Consider the following 19,029-nt stretch of genomic DNA (forward strand, 5'->3'; position numbering starts at 1 on the left):
CTGGAGGGAGCACAGTCTCTAGACTTACTGATCAAAGATCATAGAACAAGTCTCATAAATAGTATCAATGAACTAAAAAAAAAACATGGGCAAAGAACTAAAGGAACATCGAAAACAATATGAACAAAATGAGAATTTCAGTAATGAGATAGAAATTATAACGAGAAACCAAGTGGAAATCCTGAAACACAAAAGCACCATAACTAAGTGAAAAAATTCAATAGAGAGATTTAAGGCAGAGAAAAGACTAGTGAACTTGAAGGCAAATAGTGGAAAGTGTCCAAGTTAAGGAGCAGGAATAAAAAAGAATGAAGAAAGAACAAAGAGCAGTGCCTGAGGAACCTGTGGGACATCTTCAAGCATAATGATATATACATCATAGGAGTACCAGAAAGAGAAGAGAATGATAAAGGGTCAGAAAAAATATTTGAAGAAATGATGGCAGAAAACTTCCCAAATCTAATAAAAATCCAGGATGCTCAATGAATGCCAAGCAGGATGAACCCAAACAGATCTGCACTAAGACGTTATGATCCAACTGTTCAATACCAAGGACAAAGATGGAATCTTAAGAACAGCAAGAGGGAAGCCATGTGTCACATAGAAGAGATTCTTAACAAGATTAACATCCGATTTCTCAGTAGAAACCATGGAAGCCAGAAGGCAGTCAGAGGGCATATTTAAAGTGCTGAAAGAAAAAAACTGTTACTCAAGAACAATATATCTGAGGGAGAAATTAAGACATTTCCAGACAAATGAAATTTAAGGGAGTTTATTACCAAATAAACTTACAGGAAATACTAAAGGGAGTCCTCCATGTTGAAACAAAAGGACACTGGACAGTATCTCAATGCTGAATGAGGAAATAAAGACCTCTGGTGAAAGCAATATGTGTAAATATATATGTAAGTATTACTTCATTTTTTTCATTTGTAATGCTCTCTTTTAGTTCTTAAAAGACTGAAAATTCCAATGCATAAAAAACAAGTGTAAATCTTTATCAGTGGGTACACAGTACATAAAGATGTAATTTGTGATCTGAACAACATAAAAGAGAGGAATGGAAGGGTTACAGAAACTGTGTAGTATAGGCTATTGAAGTCGAGTTGGAATCAATGTAAACTGAATCGTAATAGATTTAGTTTGATAAATGTAGTCCCCATAGTAACCATAAAGAAAATATCTTTAAAAATCTACACAAAGGGACAGGATATGTGTTTCAAAATAGTTTATTATTAAAGATCCTGTAAACAAAAAGGAGGTCGGTAATGGAAGCAAGGAGGGACCAAAAAGGTATAAGACTTACAAAGAAGAATTACAAAATGGAAGAAGCAAATTTTGCCTAATCTGTAATTTTCTTAAATGTGAATGGATTAAACTCTCCAATCAAAAGGCAGAGATTGGAAGAATGGATAAAGAAACATGAGCCAACTATGTGCTGTTTATGAGAGACACATCTTATATCCATAGATCCAAATAGGTTAAAAATGAAAGGATGGGAAAAAAACATTCCATGCAAATTGTAATCAAAAGAGAGTAGGGGTAGCTATATGACTATCAGTCAAAATAGATTTTAGGTGAAAAACTATTACAAGAGACAAAGAAGGACATTATATATTGATGCAGTGGTAAATTCAACAAGAAGATTTCACATTTACAAACATATGTAAATATACCTAAATGCAGAGCACCAAAATAGATGAAGCAAACATTGATAGAATTGAAGGGAGAAATAGACAGTTCTACACCATATGAACTATAAAAACATTGCTGAAAGAAATAAAACATAAATATATAATGACCTAAATAAATGTCAAGACATCCCATGTTCATGGTTTGGAAGAGTTAACATTTTAATATGTCAATATTTCCCAAAACAATATATAAATTCAGTACAATCCCTTTTCAAATTCTAGTAGTCTTTTTTTTGCAGAAATGGAAAAACCAATCCTCAAATGTATATGGAACTGCAAGGGACCCAATTTAAAAAATGGAAAAAGGACTTGAATAGACATTTCTCCACAGAAGATACACAAATGGCTAAAAAACACATGAAAAGGTCCTCAATATCATTAGCCATTAGGGAAATACAAATTAAAACCACAAGGAGATACCACTTCGCACCACAAGGATGGTTATTATTAAAAGAATGGAAAATAAGAAGATTGGAGAAGATATGGAGAAATTGAAACTCTAGTGCATTTTTTTGATGGAAATGTAAAATGATGCAGCCATTGTGGAACACAATATGGCCATTCATCAAAAAGAATTAAATACAGGATTACTGTTTGACCCAGCAATCCCACATCTACATATATACCCAAAGAGAGTGAAAGCAGGGCCCCAACAAGTGTTTGGACACCAGTATTTGTAGCAGCATTATGCATAATAGCCAAACTGGAAACAACCAAAGTGTCTGTGCCGGTTTGAGTGTGTTGTGTCCCCCAAATGCCATTATCTTTGTGGTCTTGTGTGGGGCAGGCGTTTTGGTGATGGTTGGATTTGCTTGGAATGTGCCCCACCCAGCTGTGGGCAATGATTCTGATGAGATGTTCCCATGGAGGCATGGCCCCACCCATTCAGGGTGGGCCTTTATCGGTGGAGCTATATAAATGAGCTGACTCGGGGGGAGGAAAGAGAGTGCAGCTGGGAGTGATGTTTTGAAGAGAAGCAAGCTTGCTAGAAAGGAACGTCCTGGGAGAAAGCCGTTTTGAGGCCGGAGCTTTGGAGCAGATGCCAGCTGCTTTCCTAGCTAACAGAGGTTTTCCGGAGGCCATTGGCCATCCTCCGGTGAGGGTACCCGATTGCTGATGTGTTACCTTGGATGCTTTGTGGCCTTAAGACTGTAATTGTGTAGTGAAATAAATCCCCATTTTATAAAAGCCTATCCATCTCTGGTGTTTTGCATTCTGCAGCATTAGCAAACTAGGACAGTGTCCATCAACAGGTATACGGATAAATAAAATGTGATACCTACACATAGTGGAATCTTACTCAGCCATAAGAAAAAAAATGAAATTATGAGACATGTTGCAATAAGGAAGAACCTTGAAAACATTATGCTCAGTGAAATAAGCAAGACATACAAAGAAAAAAAATTGCATGATATTACTTATAAGAGATAGAAAGTAGATTAGAGGTTACCTTGGGACGTGGGGATGCAGGAGGGTGGATAGTGCAGCATTTGTGTTTGAAAGAAAAAAAGTAAACACAATGTTTCTGACCAAATATATAAACTGAGGAGTAATATCAGCAAAATGAAATATGTGGATCTTGTTGGGATCCTGATTTAAAAAAAAAAAAAAACTGAAACTGTGGGGAAAATATGAATATAGACTGAATATTAGAATGGCAAATGGAAGTGATAATAGTACTAATTGTTGTTTGGTAGTTTTAAAATTCTTTATGAGGTGGATGTTGTGCCAGTTTGGAGGTATTGTTTCCCCCAAAATTCCATGCATGTTCTTTGATGCAGTCTTATGTGGGCAGACATGTTAGTGTTGATTAAGTTGAAACCTTTGGATTAGGTTATTTCCATGGAGATGTGACCCACCCAACTATAGGTGATGACTCTGATTAGATAATTTCCATGGAGGCATGGCCCCGCCCATTCAGCATCAGCCTTGTTTAGTTTACTGAAGCCTTATAAAAGCTCTGACAGAAGGAGCTCAGCAGAGCAACTAAGAGTGACATTTTGGAAGAGCTACAGCTGAGAGACACATTTTGAAGACGGCCATTGGAAGCTGACACTGACATTTTGGAGAAAGCTATTTTTGAAACCAGAACTCTGGAGCAGATGCCAGCCACATGTCTTCTCGGCTAACAGAGGTTTTCCGGACACCATTGGCCATCCTCCAGTGAAGGTACCCGATTGTTGATGCCTTACCTTGGAACTTTATGGCCTTCGGACTGTGGCTGTGTGGCCAGGTGAACCCCCTTTATAAAAGCCAAAAAAAATAAATAAATAGAGAATGCTGTGGTGACACACAAGAGGAACATCTAAGCCAGGCTTACATGATCAAGAGAGACTTTCCCAAGGAACCTAAGATCTAAATGATAGGAATTACGCTGACTGAGAGGTGGAGGGGTAAACCACTAATAAAGGTGGCTTACATTTATTATTACTATGTACCAGACGGTGTCCTAATTACTCTACATACTCATTGAATCTTCACAGCAGGGTTATGGAACCAGCTACTTTTACCTCCATTCTGAGCCCGAGAGTTAGTGTTTCAGGCTATGGAAACCTTACATGGAATGGCCCTAAAGCAAAGCTGACTATAGTCTGTTACCTATTCAGAAGAACTTCCAAGTTGTGAGCTAAAGTTTCTATGAGTGAGTGTTGGGGTGTATGTGGAGTTGCAATAAAAAGGAATGAAGGGTCTTTATAAACCACGTGCATGATAAGGGGCCATTTAAAGGGTTTTAAGCCTAAAGGCAACTTGATCAAATTTCCGTTTGGAAAGACAACTCTGGTAGCAGTCTGGAATATAAATTGAGGCAGGAACAAGACTAATAGTGGGAAGACATGTTAGGAACCTATTACAGTTAATATAAGAGAAAAGATGGTGGCATGAACTAAGGCAGTCACAAATGACAGAGAAGAGAACTAGGTGGATTCTAATAGTACTTTGGCTGTAGACTCTGGGGAACTTACTGGCTGATTGGACATGGAGGGGCATGGGAGAACCAAGGATGATGGATCCCAAGGTTTCTGACATGGGCTTCTGAGTGGGTAGATAGGGAGCAGTTCACTGAGACACAGAGAGGAAAAGCCAATGAGAGGGGTTGGGGATGGGGTGATGATGAGAAGGTGATAAACAGATTTAACCAAGATCTTATGGCAATCAACACATAAGAATCTGAGTTAGTGATGAGTAGCACTCAAAACCAATGTTATTTTCATCACCTACTATAAAAATCTTTCAAAAGGGAAAGTCAGTTCTTGAATTATGGGGAAAAGAAGTGGGGTTTCCATAATTCTAGTCAGTTTTAATTAAAATGGTATGGTTAATATGAAAAATACTTTGGAAACTATAAAACACACCTTTCTATGACATTATTACCTTTCATTACTATTATTATCATTGTTTATTAATATTTCCCCTCTTATCAGGTTCAAACCACCCAAATGATCCCTTTTACCTGCCCTTCCATGGAAACATTTTTCCTCTTTTACTCTCCTTTTTCACCTCCCCATCTTCAAGTTTCAGAGGCAGGTTTAATTTGACTGGAGTTAAGTGGTTTTTGTCTGCTCTTATTAACCAACAAACAATTATTTATTGTCTCCCAGAAGCATCCAAAACCCTATGAATAGCCTTGCCATCATGAGGTCATGTTCTTTAGAGTCAGATAATTCTGGATTTAAATCCCCATTCTACATTCACCAGCTATATGTCCTTTGGCAAATAATTTGCTCATCTCTCTGCTCTTCCATCTCCATCAGAAAAAATAAAATGGATAATATTTCTCAGGGCTGTTGTATTGCAAGAGACAATAAATGCAAAAGAAGGTAGCAGAGTCTAGTGCTCAATAAATGTAGTTCCCGTCCACCTTGTAAGGTTGTTGCCCAAGACAAATAACCTAATATTCATGTAGAGTTATGATTTCCTTCGAATAATTCTACTATATAAATTCAGTCATTTTTAACAAACTTTTCTGCTCTTGTTCCTTTTATTGTTTTTACTGGCACCAGGGCCTGCAGTAACCAATCTACAAGCCCTTGAGTGGTACTTGAACACATCTTTATTACCATTATTTTTGAATCCCTTCATTTCTTTGTTTCACCTTGGGGAACATTTCTTTCTCTGCTTAGAGCTGCTTTAGAAAAACAGTCAGATATCTCTACAATTTGTCACTTCTGGCCATGTACTCTGTTATTTAGATACTCTGCTTTTCTGCTTTGTTCAGCTAAGATGCAGTGTCTATTAAAGCTTTCATAGTTTGGAGAAACTATAATTGTGCTGTTCTTAGCATGCAAAATGAAAGACACTGAGAGATTGAGGGCTTAAATGTCATTGTTGGTCTTTTACCTTTTTTAATAAAAAGAAATAATATGCTTAAAAGAACATTAATTTTATATAAATTGCCTATTAGCAATATGACTGCTCTGCTGAAATATTATTATACTATTCATTCAAGCTGTCATAGCACAAAGAAAGGGATTTTGGGGTTGGAGAAGCAGTTAAACTTCTACTCAATTTAACAGCACTGTCCATAAGGATTAAGAGTTGGGTGACTTCTCTTCGGCTTGTATTCCTGGACCAAGAGCAACAACTCCCAGTTTTTAAGACTTCATCCTGGCACACTCTCAAGCATTTCATGACGTTGTTGACAATCAAAGAGGCATCTTAACCAGGCACCTTTGATCTTTCCTGAGTAAGGTTTATTCAGGGTCTGTCATGATATTGTTTCCTTGCACCTCGTCTGAGACTGGTTACAAGACAGAAGGAGATTTTACTTCCTGTCTTCACTAGAAACTGTATGTTTGGCCTCCTCACTTCCCAAAAATTCCCAAAGAGATTTCAACCCCACAAGATCAGTATTGACTTTTTTTCTTTTTTTAATTTTGCCATCTTGCTTTAAGCAGAAATATAGTCTTAGCATTCTAATATTTAATATGAATTTCCATTAAAAATTATTAATACTTAAAAATAGGCTTATGTTTTTCACAATTCAATTATACTATTAATGAGAACTGCATTTATTTTATTCTTTTCCTCTTTAAAGTGAATTGCAAGAGTAATTTTCCCAGCCTCCTGAAGATATTAATAATGCCTCATTTTTGTTAAGTGCTGAACTGTTCACCAAGTTCTATCCTATAGTGTCTTCTTCAGTGCTCACGTCATAACAATCCTGTGAGACAGATGTTAATATTTCCATTTTACATATGAGGACACCAAAATTCAGAAAGCTTCAATCACAGATCTGAACCAAAACGTAAATCAAGGTCTCTTGACTCAAAATCCAGGAGTCTTCATGCTTTACCACGGACAACTCACTCCTATTAGTTGAAGTCTTAAATCAAAATTCTGTTTCTCCTCCTAGACACGGAGATGCTTCAGGGGGTACAATGCAGCCATCCCTATCTAGAGGAGGCAGGGTAAGGAGCTGGGTGAGCCCTGCCAACAAAAGGCTGGGGAAATTAGGTCTTTTAGACACAGACAAGCTGGCCTGGCAGTACCAGTTTATCCCACAGAGCAAAACCTCCACAGCAGTAACTGCATATATCATAAAGGATGAGTCTGTAGGTAGAGTACTAGGGCCTCTGAGACTGGAAAAGGCCTCAGTGGCGATAGAAAAAATAATGAATTCATTTTCTGTAAGGTTCAATAACTTAATGAACATGCCAGGTTACATGTGTTTTGTAGTAGGACTCCTGAGAGCCTTGTGATATTCTTCTAAGTCTTGGATTACTTTCACGTTCTCAGTCACTTGTTTCTTCTTTTTACTGCCTGCTAATCTTGAGCCGAGTTCAACCATGAGGTCACTTCATAACTTCACTCACCACCTGAATGTAGCAAATGTCTCCCAAGTTTTATCTCCAAGTGTAGCCATCACCCATTGGTCATGTAGTTGTCTACACATGGACCTGATACATTCCTGCCCCACCAATGGGAAGTGTATTAGAATTACCTGGGGTGATTTTCTCCCCAAATTCCACATCCACCAGGACTCACCCTCCCGGGAGATATCATAGGATCTTGAAGGAAAAAACTAGGGAAGACATTCCAGCCAGTGAGGAAATTGATAAAATCATAGGGATGAGAGTGAAGGAGCATGGAGAGCAGTAAGGACATGGATCCGAGACATGGAGGACAGTGCTGGTGGGTAGTAAGAAGGCATCTCAGAAGGAAGGGCTGGGGCTTTCAAGAGGGAAGAGATTAGATTTGATCTGGTGAACCATCGAAAACAGAAGAGGGACAAACTAATTTATATTAGGAAGATTAATCAGGCAGTACAGGGTCACTGGCAATGAACAGGGAGAATGTTCCAGTTTGCTAATGCTGCCATTAAGCAAAATACCAGAAATGGATTGGCTTTTATAAAAGGGGTCTATTTGGTTACACAGTTATGGTCTTAAAGCCATAAAGTGTCCAAGGTAAGACATCAATAATCAGGTACCTTCATCAAAGGAAGGCCAGTGACATCCAGGAAAACCTCTCTAAGCTGGGAAGGCACGTGGCTGGCATCTGCTGATCCCAGGTTGTGTTCCAGCTCGTCTCTCAGTTCCTGTGGGTTCTTCAAAATGTTGCTTTTGGGGCGTTTGTCCTCTCTTAGCTTCTCTGGAGAAAAAGTCTGCTTTTAACAGCCATCTTCAAACTGTTTCTCTCAGTTGCTCTCCAAAATGTCACTCAAAGCTGCTCTGAGGTCCTTGTGTCTGCAAATTCCTTCATACAACTCCAGTGATCCAATTAACACCCACCCTGAATGGGTGGGGTAACAACTCCATGGAAATTATCAATCAAACATTTCACTCAGTTGATTGAGTCACATCTCCATGGAAACACTCAATAAAAGGATTCCAATCGAATCAACACCAATACATCTGCCCCCACAAGATTGCATCAAAGATAATGGCGTTTGGGGGGACATAATACATACAAATTGGCACATTCCACCCCCTGGGCCCCAAATGACATGATCTTTCCATATGCAAAATACATTCATCCCACTACAATATCACAGAAACTTAAATCATTTCAGTAACAATAGTTAAATACAAGCTCCCGTCAAACTCAGTCACAGGCATGGTCTGTCCAAAAGCAAAATTCTCCTCCAGCTATGAACCTGTGAAACTTAGAACAAATTCTCTGCTTCCAATATACAAAGAAGGGACAGTCATAGGGTAAACATTCCCATTGCCATAGGGAGAAACTGAAAGGAAAACAGGGTTTACAGCACAGAGAACATAGCAAATGATTAAGGAATAAAGAGGGCACTAAGTGCCTGGACAGGACAAGGCAAGAAGAAATCGAGGAAAACTAGTTTACTGACCTTGGTGACCAAAGAGAAAAAAAAAAAAGCAGGGAATGAATTTAAGTTTTGTGACTTTCTTCTGGTATTATTCACCCCACTGTAAAAATGCAAGTTCAAGAATAATGCAGATCAATTGAATTGGAATCTCTGAGGGCAGTGACAGGCTCACCATAGAGAGCCACTAGCCTATATAGAAAATCAGGCCACTTCTGGGCTCAGGGCCTCTCAGTTCGATTTCTAGTCCTTGTCAGCTAGTAGGATTAGCTCACTGCTAGGAGACAGTGGTAACATACACAGCAGAAGAGAACAGCAAACACTCATCAAATGCTTATGGAACAATGAAATGCCTGAATAAGAGGAGTTCAGTAGAGGTTGGGGGAATGACTGTGGATGGGGACATCAGCTGGAGAAGACTTCATGGAGGTACTAGGATGTCATCCAGAACTGGAAGAATGGGTGGGCTGTAGCTGAACACAGACAGGCAGCCCCCTGGGCTGGTGGGAGGAATTGAAGTGTTGTGCAGTAGTATTACATGTAGGAGGGTGTGGAGAGCCGTCTCCCGGGATGGGCATAGCGCATGCGCTGTAAACCTGCTCCAAAGTCCCCCCGCCCATTGAGTGGTGTCAAGATGGCGCCCACATCCTGCTTCCGCCTTTCGATGTATGTAACCACCCGCTGTATTCACCAATCATGCTTGTGTGCGTGGCGTTAGCCCATTGGATACACGCAAGGTTTATAAGAAAGTTCCCGGGCGGAGCTCGGAGAGACAGCCCACAAGGAGCCGTACCTGACGGCCGCATCGAGGTTGTTCTCCCCCGAGGTGTCTCGCCCCGGGTGGAACCTGTAAAGATGATGATTGCCTAGTCCCATTAAAAGTTTATCTGCTTTACCACCGCGAGTCCTGAGTGATCACAAGTGCTCCGGGTAAGACGTTGTCCGCACCCTCTCTCCCCTTATCTCTCTGGTCCCCATCGCCGGCCGACCGAGGACTCGAGGCGGGGCGGAGAAGCGCCGGACAGGAGGGAGATAGGAACTACCTTTGGATGGCACAGAGGCCACCTTCCCCAGCCTCCCTCTGAGTTCCACCTCAGCAGGAGGCTAGCGGCCCTAGATAAGGCCATGGGCAAGCACATTTTTCCTTTTCCTTTCCCATTCCTCCCATTTGGGCCTGGCCCTCCTCAGCCATTAGTACCTTATTCTCTCACACTAATCTGTAAATTCACCTTAAATTAATTAACACTAAGATATAAATGACACAGAATCTCTTACATTAGTCTGGCAAGTTAATGAACCTTTGTATAATGATTTAACTTGCAGAAACCTTGTTTCATTCTGAGTACAGCAGAGTGGAATGAGGAAGTCAGGTATTGCCCCCATTTTACAGATAAGGAAAAAAAAGGTCCCCAATATTACATAGCTACTAAGGAGAAGACTCGATTGGGGAATTTGAACACAATTGTCTTTCTGCCACTCTCTCCTTCATCTTGCTGCAACATTTGCACTTTAGTCCTATGCTAAAGGCACGTGGCTCTGAGGAGACAGGAGACTGATTACTTCAGGCCTGGAAGCCCTGAATCACCCCCTATAGATCATTGCTTTTGCCTCACATTACCTGCCAGTTGTGTAGTCTCAGACAGGTTAGAGAAAATTCTGTGAGCTTCAGTTTAGCCATCTGTAAAATGGAAATAACAATTATCTACTTCCTAGGGTTTTTCTGAGAATTTCCAGAAATACTACCTAGCACAATGTTCTTGCCACATAGGAGATTCTCAATAAACCTCATTTTCTTTTCAATTTCTCTTCCCCATTTTACACAAGGCAAGCCATGCTAAGTCAGAAACTCTAGGCTCACCCCAGTCCCTGCAATTACCCTTCTTATTCCCTGTCTTTATATTTGTTTTGTTTTGTTTTTTTCTCACCTTTTCTCTCTCCCCCTCCATCCCTGCATCCAGCCACACCAGTTTCTTTCACTTCCCGAACTAGCCAAGCATTTTCCCTTCTCAGTCGTGTTGCACACTATGGGTCCTCTATCTGAAACCCACTATATCCTACTCCTGCCCTCCTTCCTCCTTTACCTCCAGAATTGGGTCCCTCCTATTGTGCTTTCTCCCTGCATCCTGTGCTTTTCCTTTGTAACATTATTATAGTTTGTAAGTAGATACAGTAATGTTTAATCATTTAATGTCGACCTTCTCCACCACATACAGGCACCATGGGCAGGAACCATCCCTGTTTAGTTTACCATTCTCTCTGTAGCACCCAGCACAGAACCCAGCACATAAAGGAGGCTCCGTAAGTATTTGTCAGCTCTGTGTTGGATGAATGCTGCTATTATCTCTCTTGAGCTGTTCTTTTGCAGCCTCCTGACCAAGCCATGTACCATATTCTACAAGAAGGCATTTCCCATGGACCCACATTCTTGTCCTTTTCCTTAATTTTCTTTCCCCAGCATTTATTCATACATTATCAAGAATTTCATGAATTGGATTGTGTTCTCTGGTTGTTTCATGATTCTCCAGTCACATTATTAGTTTTTCAATGGCTAAAACTCTCAGAATCTTTTTAACAGAATCCTCCATAAGCCTAGTACTATAGCTGGAAAGCTATCAATACTCAATAAATTCTTGATCAATGAATAAATCATCAACCAATTCTAATATATCCCTTTTTTTTTTTTTTAATTCAGTTTTATTGAAATATATTCACAAACCATACAGTCATCCATGGTATACAATCAACTGTTCACAGTATGATCATATAGTTATGCGTTCATCACCACAATCTATTTCTGAACATTTTCCTTACATCAGAAAGAATCAGAATAAGAATAAAAAATAAAAGTGAAAAGAGAATACCCAAACCATCCCCCCATCCCACCCTACTTGTCATTTAGTTTTTACTCCCATTTTTCTACTGATTTTTTTTCAATTTTTTAACTTTGTTTATCAAAAAATTAAAAACAAACAGGCAAACAACAACCAAAAAAACCCCACAACATTTCAAACAAAGCAATGGATTAAGGAAAACAAATAACCTAAAATAACTACTTTGCTTCCAATATGTTCCTACCATAACCCAAGAAAATTAATAAACCATGTCCAAACAGAGGAGTAAGAAAAACAAATAATCTAAAATAACTACATTGCTTCCAACATGTTCCTACCATACCCCAAGAAAATTAACAACCCCTAAGAAAACAAAGGAAGAAGAGAAAATAAAAAACCTAAAATAACTCTATTGCTTCCAACATGATCTTACTTCTAATATATCCCTTTTTGCACAGAGAAAGCCTTCACATAGCAAGTACCGAGTTACATTGAAGCGTAACAATTCTTAACCATGACTCATTGCTGTAGTTTCCCTTTTCTTGGTTACTATTTTGAATTTCAATAAGAAGCAACCTATCTTATCTTGAAAGGAGAATTGGATTTATTTTTAATAAGAAAGGCTGAATTGGGAGCTTGCATTTTTTTCCCAAAATTTAATGAGAGCACTAGGTAAATCTCTACCCACCTCAGCTGGCCTTATTTCAGGTATAAAAGTGCAAAGCTTCAAGGTAATGTCCTTTCGTGATGTTAGAGGAACCGGATATCGCCAAACATGTTTAAATTCATTGAGAGCCAGGAGGGGTCACACAGCAAGGGCATCTAGTCTGAGCACGTTTTCAGAATCCAGGACTGGGCAGAGGAGATGAAGGGAAACGTCAGGTTCCTTTAGAGCTACTGTCCTCAATCAGACAACCTCAGTAAGTGGAAAAATAGCTTTTGATCTTGCCCCCTTCCTCCATGCACAATTAAAAGAAAACACAACTGTCTAAGTTAGATATGTCATTGCTGTGCCCAAAATGATAAGTCACTGAACTGGGATTTCAGTTCCTACATTTGCTCTCTTGTTCTGAGACAGAGCTTTCAGTTCACTGGGGCCCTGCTGGGAAATCTCAAGTTGCTCGTTTCATTTCACCAGTACTTTTTAACTCTGATTGATTTAATAACAGCGGCAGCAGCAGCAAAAAAAAAAAAAAAAAAAGAATATATATATGTATATATATACACACACATATGTATGTATGCATATATACACATATATAAATACATCATGACCCTGTATAACTTATATATATGCATTTTAATTTACTTTGACAGTTGGTAGATTCTGCTACTGCTGGTTGATTCTACCTAGTAGATTCTGTCTAGTTAGTGTCTTCCCCTTAGATTTTGTATTTGCTCTTGTAACATGGGCCAGGAAAACGAAGGTAAGTTTTGTTAAATATCTGTTACATCATGGAGCTGTCAAGAATGGGGTCTGTTCTTGGTGTAACATCATTTAATCCCCTCTATTCCCTCTGCTGGTTTCTTTGTGAGAACCAACAGAGTCTACAAGAGATAACTGCTGATGAGTTACCTTTGTGCCCCTCTCCCCAGGCTGCAGAAGCCCTGAAGGTTGATGGAGGGCCATGCTATTCAAACAGCAGGTGTGGCTGAGACAGAAACTCCTGGTGCTGGGAAGCCTTGCCATTGGGAGTCTCCTGTATCTAGTCGCCAGAGTTGGGAGCTTGGATAGGTAGGTGATTAAACACAGGCTTATGCCCGTGTGACTTTAAGTGTCTTTTGATTTCAACCTCCATAGGACAAAATTTTAGATCTATCTATTTGTTTTCCTCCCTCAAAGTTCCCAAGAGACATGCTTTCTGCAGTATTGATTTTGATTTATTGAGCTTTTAAAAGAAAGAGATCCAACTTGCTCACACCAAGGTGTTTGTCAAGATCCATTCATATTCTGTGTGCACTGACACTTGTTTTCAGGAAGGGATAAAGCTGTGTATAGTGAAAATGTCATTTACAAGAACTCATTGTGGTCTGTGTGAATCTGGTGTTGACCTCTAGCCATAGCAAAACAGTGATGATAAATTATGTAACTTCATTTTGAAATTTATGAGTAGCCAATTAATGTGCTACCAGGAGAGTTAAAATTACAGATGATCCTGTAAAGGAGCTCATCAAGTTTGGAATCCATTACCCTGGAAATACGGCTGTAGGCTTGGGGAGTTTTAACTATGTTAATTAGCTCTGGTTTCCAGGAGCTGAATGCACCAGACCAGGAGGCTGTCGCTCAGAGTAATTGCCCATGGAAAATCCATGGAGAGGAAATTACATAGCTAGAGTTTGGCTTGCAGAAGTCCCATCAATATCAGCTGGCTCACATTGAATGCCTCTGGACTGTACAAGATCCAGTGTGATTGCAAAATTCAAAGAAGTTAATTCCTGAAATGTGAAGTTTCTTTCTTTGCCCTTTGAATTTAATTTCTTGCACTGGAAAGACTCAAGCATGTTCTTCATGAATCAATTCCCATTTTCCCTGAAAATACAGTTACACTTTAAAATGAAAATATTCCCCTTCCAATTTTTCTTTTCCTTCCAAAACTTAAATTAATCTTCAGATCTCATGACTCAGATATTTCACAAAGAATATAGCAGTGGTCCTTGCTTGTTTTGACTGGTAAAGTGAACCTCTTTAATGCTCTTCAAATCAAATTCCTGAGTAATCTTCCCACTTATTAGTTGTTACCAATAGGAAATGGTGTAATTGAGAGCCCATGACTGACTTCAAGTAGTTTCCTAAAGTAGCATGTAGGTATTAATGAAAAGCCTCGAGGTTGTACAACTTCCTATGTCTATCATAGACCTTTTATGTCAGGTCTTCTTACCAGTACCTTTAATTAGCTTCCAATCATCTGCTTTTTATTGAGCTACTGATCTAATGATCATTAAAGCAGTATTATTTAGTTATTGTTTTGTTGATTACTCTTCTTATTTGTATCCCTGTCCCTGGTGTCTGATCTGAAGCTTATATAAGGAATTGGATTGCCTGGTTGGCTTTCTTAATGCCTCTTACTTGAGTGTGCAAGCAGATTATGTCTGAAATTGACATATGCTTATGTGGGACCACCCTTTCTTAACCAAACACCACCTCTTTGGGAGGCAAGCCAAGCTCAGTTACTTCTAATGTCCTTTGCAATGGAAGAATTTTATTCATTTTAGTCTTGGTACTATGCCCATAATCATCTACTCTATGGGATGTGGGAAATAATGTAATATTTACTCCTAACTTGCATTAGGGAGTCTCATTTATGATGCAGGGTATGAGCTCCTGGGATAGAAGGTGGAAAGAGGAAGGGAGTTAAAAAAAGGGGGAAGGGATTGTCCTTTCTAGAGATAAGGAGATTTATTCCACCTTAAACAGGACAGAGACCTTCTATGTTAGCCTCTCTCAACCAAAGTTCTGCAAGAGAATTAAGTCCTACAGAAAAGGATTTGAGTGACTATTTCCCAGTTCTCCCAAGGACAGTAATAGCTTCATTCATGAGAGAAGTCTGTTCATTACATTCACTGGAGGCCTGAGAGAACTAGGGCTTAATTCTCAACCAGAACCCAAAAAGAGCTGAAAGATGAGTTTTTTGTATCCCAGTATCGCAACTAAAAACATCTTTGATCAAGTGTTGGTAATTTTATGTCTCCTATTTATAGCCCCAGAATACTAATCCTGTGACAAATTTATAAAAACAAAATGTATATTTTTCTAAAATTTTAACCATCTATTTACCCTGTTATTATTTTATAGTTTTCTATATTTCTACAATGAGCATTTTTTTAAATCTTAAATCATGAAAACCAAACACCACAAAAAAGTAAATATATGTTTATATTTTATCTTAAACATTATGATTGATAATTGTTTAAATACTCCAAGCCTTCTCCCCCTAGGTCCACAGAACAGCTTTGGTAAGATCTTGAGGTTGTTTTCTCTTCTGCCTTTAACCACAAACAGTACAGAAGACAAGAAAGGTCCAGAAGGACCTTCTCTTGAAAAAAGTAAGCAAAAGGTTCATTACCACAGAGAAGGAGACACAGACTCCAAATTATTAGGCTAGTTGAAAGCTTCAGTTAGAGGAATTGCTTTAACAGCCATTTTGTACTAATGTTACCCCCTTTTACCAAGAAAACTAAAATGCCTTCCCTGATCAACTGAGGGAAATTAGAATGAGCTTTAGTTCAGTTTCATACTGTACCCAAAAGGAAAATCAATTTGCTAGCCTTAGTTTATAATGGTGATGCCAAATTCAAGTCACTCCCATCTAGCATCTTCGTGACTATTAACACATTTTTCTTTCTCAGAGAAAAGTATAGGTGGTTGTTCATTATTAAGAGGAACATCAAAGTGGAAATTCTCCTTCCTGGTTCCACCCATTGGACTCCTTTCTTTGGGCATGAGCCCTGATTTCTATGGGCTTGGCAATGAAGACCTGAGGTTTCTGGCCCCATTAAGTCTTGTTGATTTCTGGTCCCTGGTGCGGTAGGTGATATACAGCACTTGCTGATAGCAAGTGAGCTTGTTACTACATTCAGCAAAGTGAAAACATTATCCAGATCTCTTTAGCTAGAAAGAAGAGAGGCAGAAGAAATATCATACCCTCCAGCTGTCCTTAAGCCAAGGGCAGAAATTCTCATAAAGAAAACCTCAGCAAATGCCAAGATTGGAACTTTGCAAGTTGTTAATGCAAGTAGCCAAGGACCAGAAACTGGAGCCTCTTTTCAGATTGTATCACAAAGATTTTTAAGAGCATTATGAATGCTCCTGAGCTACAAGAATATAATAGCACAGAAAACCCAAAAGCCATGGCCTCCATGCTGCCCTTCAGCCTCCCAGCAGAAGATTATAATCTTTTGCCTTTCATGTTTTCTAAATGATGTTAACTGTTAAACTGTTAAAAAGCTATTAGTATGGCTGGTGTCACTTGTCTATCCTCTACTGGGAACATAAGTACATGACGTAGTCAATTAAGTGCTTGGTGAATAAAAATTTGAAGGAGCACTAAATAAAAAATCCCATCCATTATGTTGCTCCATTTAATACTGGGTTGCTTAAAATAAAATTTCTCAAACATATGTGCATTATGGATTATAGCAGGCTGGGAAGCCAGTGGTTTTATTTACAGGTTTAAAATCTTAGTCTGACTAGGGAGCTAGAAACAGGAGAAGTTAGTTGGAACAAGCTTCTTAAAGTATCTCTCTATTCTTGCAGGCTGCAACCCATTTGCCCCATTGAAAGCCGTTTCGGAGCCCGCAGTCAGGCTGAATTCCCACTGCACGCCCTGCAGTTTAAGCGTGGCCTGCTACACGAGTTCCGGAAGGGTAACGCATCCAAGGAGCAGGTCCGTCTTCATGACCTGGTCCAGCAGCTCCCCAAGGCCATTATCATTGGGGTGAGGAAAGGAGGCACAAGGGCCCTGCTTGAGATGCTGAATCTTCATCCCGCAGTGGTCAAAGCCTCTCAAGAAATCCACTTTTTTGACAATGATGAGAATTATGCCAAGGGCATTGAGTGGTATAGGAAAAAGATGCCTTTTTCCTACCCTCAGCAAATCACAATTGAGAAGAGCCCAGCATATTTTATCACAGAGGAAGTTCCTGAAAGGATTTACAAAATGAACTCATCCATCAAGTTGTTGATCATTGTCAGGGAGCCAACCACAAGAGCTATTTCTGATTACACTCAGGTGCTAGAGGGGAAAGAGAGGAAGAACAAAACTTATTACAAATTTGAGAAGCTGGCAATAGACCCTAATACCTGCGAAGTAAACACCAAGTACAAGGCCGTAAGAACCAGCATCTACACCAAACATCTGGAAAGGTGGTTGAAATACTTTCCAATCGAGCAGTTTCACATCGTTGATGGAGATCGCCTCATCATGGAACCTCTTCCGGAACTGCAGCTCGTGGAGAAGTTCCTAAATCTCCCTCCAAGGATAAGTCAATACAATTTATATTTCAATGCTACCAGAGGGTTTTACTGCTTGCGATTTAATATTATCTTTAATAAGTGCCTGGCGGGCAGCAAGGGGCGCATTCATCCAGAGGTGGACCCCTCTGTCATTACCAAATTGCGCAAATTCTTTCATCCTTTTAATCAAAAATTTTACCAGATCACTGGAAGGACATTGAACTGGCCATAAAATAATATGTCATGCAACACTATGTGTTGTGCCTGGAGACACACAACGTCTCCTCCTAGATTAAAATATGCACTCTTCCTAGACACAGCTATCCAAGTCATTTTTCCATGTATACTTGTACATATGCAGTGTGTGACCAAATATAAGATTAGTTCTTTTTCTACTGAAAATTTACAGAAAAATTTCCCGCTACATAATTGCATCTTTTAAGCTATTTACAAAAGAAGAGGTGGTGGTATTGGGGAAAAGTGACTTCAGCTATTCTCAAAGAGTTAGTCTTCCTTTGACTCAGAATTTGTTACCCGCCATTTTCATAGATTTAAGCCAAAAGATTAATGTGTGAAAATGTACCAATGGCTGTGAAGCTTCAGGAAGTAAAGGATTCAGTTATGCATTTTTTCTAAGGGAAAGTGGGCGCTTTAATTCAGATGCTGAATTGGTGCCATGAAAACAGAAAATACTATTTTCTTATTATTTAAAAGAATGTCTTGTCTCATAAAATTGACATTGTTCCAAAGTTCCTGTGGTGAGTTTGCACTATTGTTTTCTTGTATGGACCATGGTGTCACTTATAGCATGTCAATCACAGATTGAAAAGTCAAGTCCTTTTACTTCCATGTTGTATGTCAACAAAGAGAAATGTCATGTACATAGTGTATAATGTTGTAAATACTGGTTTCACACTAAGTAATTCTATTTTGTAAACTGAATAAGGCTATTTAATTTATTGTGAAAATTAAATTTATTGTGGTATTTAAAAATGGAATGGATTAAAATTACTTTATGTGCAACTTCTCTTTTTTTTTTTTTTTACTCATTTTGTTTTTCCGGGCCCCCACTGGCTACCAAAATCGAAGCTGTTTATGTGAATATGAGTGCACTTGGAAATAGCTGCTTCTCCACTGGATTTCCGTACCCTTGAGAAAAAGTATTTATGAAGTGAGGCTGAATATATTAAAAAGAAAATCTCAGCCATCTGGAAATCTAGTAGAATAGCCACCTCGAAGAACACTAGGGCTGCTCTGCTACAACTTTGTGAC

The 19,029-nt window shown here is 39.1% G+C and overlaps 1 protein-coding gene across 4 annotated transcripts in view; it reads left to right on the forward strand.

Moving 5' to 3' along the window:
• The window catches only part of HS3ST5 (heparan sulfate-glucosamine 3-sulfotransferase 5), a 319,040-nt gene extending 300,268 nt beyond the window's left edge, over positions 1-18,772 (forward strand). For all 4 annotated transcript variants that reach the window (XM_037842995.1, XM_037842997.1, XM_037842998.1 and 1 more), the window contains 2 exons: positions 13,401-13,539; positions 17,059-18,772. In XM_037842995.1, coding sequence (XP_037698923.1) covers positions 13,433-13,539; positions 17,059-17,989 — 1,038 coding nt within the window. In that variant the 5' untranslated portion in view covers positions 13,401-13,432 and the 3' untranslated portion in view covers positions 17,990-18,772. The remainder of the gene's footprint in view (positions 1-13,400; positions 13,540-17,058) is intronic.
• Positions 18,773-19,029: the final 257 nt, after the last annotated feature.

The sequence above is a fragment of the Choloepus didactylus genome, chromosome 7 (genome assembly GCF_015220235.1).
Source record: "Choloepus didactylus isolate mChoDid1 chromosome 7, mChoDid1.pri, whole genome shotgun sequence".
Classification (NCBI taxonomy): domain Eukaryota; kingdom Metazoa; phylum Chordata; class Mammalia; order Pilosa; family Megalonychidae; genus Choloepus; species Choloepus didactylus.